Source organism: Pteropus alecto, unplaced genomic scaffold (assembly GCF_000325575.1).
Source record: "Pteropus alecto unplaced genomic scaffold, ASM32557v1 scaffold161, whole genome shotgun sequence".
Lineage (NCBI taxonomy): Eukaryota > Metazoa > Chordata > Mammalia > Chiroptera > Pteropodidae > Pteropus > Pteropus alecto.
The window spans coordinates 6,963,988-6,969,987 of NW_006432943.1; the positions used below are offsets into that span (position 1 = coordinate 6,963,988).

Below are 6,000 nucleotides of genomic sequence, written 5' to 3' on the forward strand. Positions count from 1 at the left end.
ATTTATCATCTTTTTAAAAAAGTTCCTGCCTCAGCTAGTCCCCCTTAAGTTTTAGAGCTCCTTGTGTAATTTCTAAGGGTTTCCACAATCAGAATCTAGATAGCTCTCCAGTGCTTACTTTCTCCTACAATATGGTTACTAATACCATTCCTTAATACTGATTATATTTCCTTAAAAGCCCTTTACTACATTATTTCTAAAATTGTCAGGCCTATAATTGTCTATAATGATGAGTATTAGAAAGAGACGTTGGTTTCGTTTTTTGTTTTTTGTTTTTTTTTTTACAAACTAAATACTCAAATATCTCAACTTAGGGGCATGCTTTATTCAATCTTAGAAAGAAAGAATGAAACTTAAGCTTTAGCAAAGAACTAAAGTTAGGAGATTCTTAATTTAATGGAAAGTCTATAAAATCCTATTTACATGCTGTCATGGCAAACGCATTTGTGCAGAGATCAAGCTGCACCAAGGCAAAAGCTTCCCAGAAGAAAAGTATTTCAATGCAACATATTTTTGTCACCTATAGTCTTATAAAGTATTCTACTTTTATTTTGAACTTTTATTTCTGTGATTCCACTGCTGCGAAGAGCCTGATAAATCTAAGTCACAATTTCTCCACCGACGCTCTCTTGCTCATGAATAGAACGTGCAGGTATTTCATTCACGTCTCTTGTGTTACAGAATCTACAGATTCTGGCAGCCAATTGATTTATACCAAGCAAAGATTTTATTACAAAAGTAAAGAAATCTTTTCATCAGTTCAAAAAGGAATTTTTATGTCTGGTATCTCAACAAATGATGCAAAATCGTGAGTTCCATATAACTTCATTTCAAATGCAAATTCTTGCAAATGTCTCAATAAATTAGCTTTGATTAGTTAGCAATATCTTTCTTCCTAAAAAATATAAATATCTTTTATTGCTTGGTTGGGCTCTCATTCCAAGTGATGCTAATGATATTGATAACAACATCAACAAGGGCTATACTGAAAGTTTATTCTATGCTGGGGATCTGCGCTCAGTGCAATAATATCAGATGTAGGTACTATTATAATCCTCCTTTGACAGAAAAAGAAACTGAGGCCTAGGCATTAATTCACTTGCTCAAGGTCACAAAGTGGCAGATAGAATTTGAAATTCAATTACCCAACTCTAGAGCCCACTCTCGTAACCATTACTCTATAATTCCTTCACTTCCTAGGACATAAAATTGAAATATCAACATTGTATTTGTTAACTGTCATTTTCAAAATGAGAAAGTATAACAAAAGTTTTTTTGCAAATGATTCTTCACTGATTGAGATAAAGTAAGCCACCTCAGCCTATCTCAAAAGTGTTCCTTCATCTGTGAAAGATTTCCTAATTTTTTTTCACTCAGATTTGTCCTTTCCTTAATTTATCCTAACTCTTCGTTTTCCCTGACTCAGGTGATTAATCATATTTTGACTTATTTGAAAAATAAGACATCTATACAAGTAACACTCATGCAAGACAAAATAACTACTGTTTGGGCAGAAACTAAATGCTCTGCAGCATGTCAGGTCTTGCTCATTGTCAATATTCAAGAAATACATGTCGAAACAAATTAAATCCAGAGAAGTGTTTGGGTCACTGATGTGTTCTAGAACAAGACCCACTCTCTCTCAGGATCTTGGAATTGAATTGCTGAGAGAAACCATAAGGTGAAATAGACTAACAGTTTATTTTTTGAGATGACTAGAGAATAGGGAGGTTAAATAACTGGCCCAAGATCACACAGCTGTTACTTGCAGAGATCCCCAGCCTAGCACTTCCAATCAAGCTGATATCTGAGTTATAATCTGCTAATGGCATCCATGTGCATTTGCAGACTAATTTTTTCCTTTTATAAAAACGAAGGTTACTGTGTGAGAATATAGAAGCAAGAACTTCACATTTCCTTTGATGACTTCAGAAGAACAAGAAAAAAGAGAAAGTTCATTTTTATAAACGTACGCTGACAAGCATGGTTGTCACTGAGATAGTGCCCTGGGAAGCAGGTGGTGCTGCAGGTGCCAAGGTGGGACAGAACAAGGTTGGTGTCACATGAGGAGCAGGAGAAGGGTCCTCTGCCCTGGCAGGTTCTGCAGGAGGAGTGACATTCTACAGAGGGAAAAGAAACACAAAAAGAACGTGTGAAGCCAAACTCCCTTCCAAAGCAGCATCCTAAGAGCCCTTCATAAAAACCCCAACACTGAGAGCATTAGCTGGTCTGGTTTATTATCCCACAGTGTGCTCCCTGCTCTCGCTCTCGCATGCTCTCTCCGCTCTCTCTTTCTCTTTGTCTCTCTCTGTCTCTGTCTGTCTCTGTCTCTCTGCTCTCCCTCACCCTCTCCCTCTATCTCAAAGTTCCAGCCTTCTCAGCTATTGCCCCAAAGAGAAGCTCATGAGGCACTGCCAGCTCCTGTGTCCAGCACTTACTCACTTTTACAAGCTCCTTTCTCTGCATAGTATCCAGAAGGGCAATCGGGAACACAGTGGTCCCCTAGCAGCAGGTACCGGGCATTCTGGCACTTCAGGCAGATGCCTCCAGTGTTGTGGAGATCAGCTGCACAGCGCTGGCACAGAGGATGGCAGTCTGGAGAGGGCAGGGGAGCAGAGAGAAGGCAGAGATGATGTGAGCACTAAGTCTCATCATTACACCGAAGGGCAGATGGAATTGCAATTACCACTGTTGCTGTACAGACAGCCAGAGTAGCCCAAAGGCAGTATATGGCAGTAAAGCAGGAGCCTGGGACCTGTGCAAATTGTGTGTTTGAGGTTTTAAACAAATGGCCAGGCTCAGAACAGCAATCAAGTTTTCATCCCTTCCTAACTGAACAACCTTCAAGTACTAGGGCAGCATGTGATAGATACTTGCTAGTGGGACAGAAAGAACTGTCAGAGTCATGGAAACAGCATCATCAGTGCTCTCCCCATTTTCCCCAAGAGCTCAGAAAACTTGAGTACAGCATATGCCCCTGACTCCCAGGGCCCCTGAGCAGTGCTCAGCGCCCACACATGGCTCCTTCCAGGGTCAGTCCACCAGTCTTGGGAGTTGGTATGGAGGGATTGGGGTTAGCAGATAATTGGGTTGAGTTGGCAAGAAACTTTAGTTTTTAACTAGAGAGAAACTTATGAAGAAGAATTACGAGTTGAAAATTCATTTCCCTGACCTGGTATATAGCTCACAGAAGCTCTGCTGTACCAGGTGTGATTGAAGCCACAAGACAAATGATCTGGTACGGCCAGCACTGACTCTTGTTCTCGTACATATAACAGTCATCCTTTAATTAAGGAACTTGATTGTGTTTAGGTGAAAACATCCTCTGTCCTGCTTTAAGTGGTAATTACCCTTCAAGTCCCATTTACTATCCTCAATCCCAAAAGTAGAAAAAATTACCCACCAAAATAAAAAAGGAATAAAGACCCAGGAAAAGAGAAGAAAGAGTTCTGGTTATTGGCCTTTCCATCTTCCCCTGTAGGAGTCAAAGCATGGTTTGCACTTGCTAATGCCCCACCTAGGGACCAGAAACGTCTTGTTTCATCTCAAAGTCTTTTAGCTAGAGATTGTGATTTCTAGTGACGTTTAGGCTAAAAGATCCTGTGATTGAACAGATTGCCTAGACCTGAAATCTGCTAAAAGAGGTCTTTCTGTACCCTTAGTGATACAGTTTCTTAACCGCTGATCATCTGAGACTTGTTCCCTGCACAAGAAGCAGATCCCAGTCCCATATCCAGTGCCCACTTGCCCACACGAGAAGACTTTCTAGGGCTTTAGAGCCACTCCAGAATTTGAACCAAAGTGTCATTCTCAAAAATGCTGACTCTTCTAGAGGTGCACAAACTAACAGCCCCTGACCTTTTTCTGAACTTTGGGAGTTTCGAATTACGGGCAGCATTTTGCCAAGACTGGGAACAATTCTGGATATCCTGAGAGCCAAATTAATCCCCATGATAGCCCTTCAGTGAATTATAATGGCAATCATGACTATATTGAGATAAATATGATAAGGAGGCTATTTCCCCTGATTTAGTGTATGATTTCCACACAATGCCAGCCTTTTTGTTCTCTTTTACTATACCTTCTTCACAGTGCCAGGAACATAGTCCTACATGTGCAAAAGGGAGATTTAAAAAGCTTCAAAAGCTGCTGGAGCAAATGGAAGAGACCGTGTTTTGTGATTACTTTAATGAGCGGGTACATGTTAGAATTGGACACTTGGGAAACATTACTGATTCAAGGCACCATTATTTGAAAAGTCATGGCCTTTTCCTCTTTAAAGCCAGTGCTTACAGAGAGTTCTGGGCTCAGGCATGCATCAACAGGATCTGCAGGTGTTCAGTGGTCTAAAAACCAGTTGCATCTAACTGAAGCTTTCTCTAATGTGCAATTAAAGAAATGAAAAAGAATAATCACCTGGGGATGCTTTGAAGAGAAAGTAAGCAGATCTAAAGTAAATATTTTTGGATTTGTCTTATCTTCAGGATCTCTAAAAGCTGTTAAAATGAGGAGTGATATATAGTAATTACTTCTAAAGGAAGCTAGAGCTAGGTTATGGACACTCCCTCCCACTCTCCTGGCAGCTTTAACCCCTTTCTACTCTTTTCCAGTCACCATCCCTACCCTGCCCACCTCCTGCCAGGTTGTCTCATCTTCTACTTCATCCAGCCCAACAAGCATGAGTACCTTCCTTCCTGTCAACCTCAAAATATCTGTCTTTACCCATTTTTATTTTGTTTCTTCTCTCACAGGATAAAACGGCTAATTCCACCACTAACATTCTTGATCCAACTTTCAACATTATTTCAACATTATTTCATTTTACCTCCATCTCTCCTTACTCTCCTTGACCTCAACCTCTGAACAGGTTCTACCTCAACTACCCCCAAAAAGCTTTTCTCTACAACCACCCCATCTCTTGCCACTCCTTACCACCCAATTTCCTTGCCTCTCTAATTCTGTACCTCATTGTAATCTGCCTTCAACCTCCATAATTCTACTGTGATATTGCCCTTACAAATGCCTCTGACTGCCTCTTAATGACCAAATCTAATGGCCTCCTCTGATTCCTAACCCACCTAAAATCTCTGCAACACGTGACACTTTGGGCCACTCTCCTCCAAGACCCTCTGACCCCATTAGCATTTGCTTTGGGCCACTCTCCTCCAAGACCCTCTGACCCCATTAGCATGCTTTGTCCTGGGGCTTCTCTTGGCCAGGTTCTCATTCCCCACCTCTGACCGCCTGATAAGTGTAGAGATTCCTCACAGTCCTCAACTTCTGTCCTCATAACTGAGTCTCATTCTCTGGAGGCTTTAAACCAAACATGGCTATTTGCTTCATATTTTGGTGTACAGCTACCAGAACCAGTGGAAAGGGCTTAAGAGTTTCAAACACTCAAAAATTTCAAGGCCTCTGCCTCTCTCCATGGCTCCATGTTAAGTCTTAGGAAGGCATCGGGGCAATCACTAGACGTATCACATTGCATGATGGAGTGAGTACCCAAAGACGAGGAGAAGTCAATAAATGATACCTGAAAATATAATACAATCAACTGCAGATTGCCCAGATCGTCACACTGATCCAAGTTAGTTGATAGTTTTACCTTATGCACAAGGCTGTAACTACCTGAGTCTGAAAAGTTGGTCTCTAACTCTTTTTGTTCACTACCTGTATTCATTCCTTATTCATTCCTCCACAGTTCTAAAAATCATACTGAACATCCAATCCTATGAGCAAATTCATTCAAAAACAACAATATGAGGGAGTCCCCTGTTAATACATTCATGCAAACCTCCCATCCGAGCTCTGTCGTATACAAGCTGCCAACAGACCATTTAAATAAATATGTTCTAAAGTCAATCTGAAGGTTGACTGACTTTTCTTAAACCAACCAGAAAAGAAAAATAAATTCCTAAAACCTAAGAAACACCTTTGTCTTGAGAGGTTTGAAGTAAAAATCTCTTTGTAGGAGAGAATTCCTTGGGAGAGCTCAAAATG

The 6,000-nt window shown here is 40.8% G+C and overlaps 1 protein-coding gene across 1 annotated transcript in view; it reads right to left on the bottom strand.

Annotated features, from left to right (window-relative positions):
• Nucleotides 1–6,000, bottom strand: part of FRAS1 (Fraser extracellular matrix complex subunit 1) — a 414,255-nt gene that overhangs the window by 157,293 nt on the left and 250,962 nt on the right. The window contains 2 exon segments of the mRNA XM_025043815.1: nucleotides 1,974–2,120; nucleotides 2,443–2,595. Coding sequence (XP_024899583.1) covers nucleotides 1,974–2,120; nucleotides 2,443–2,595 — 300 coding nt within the window.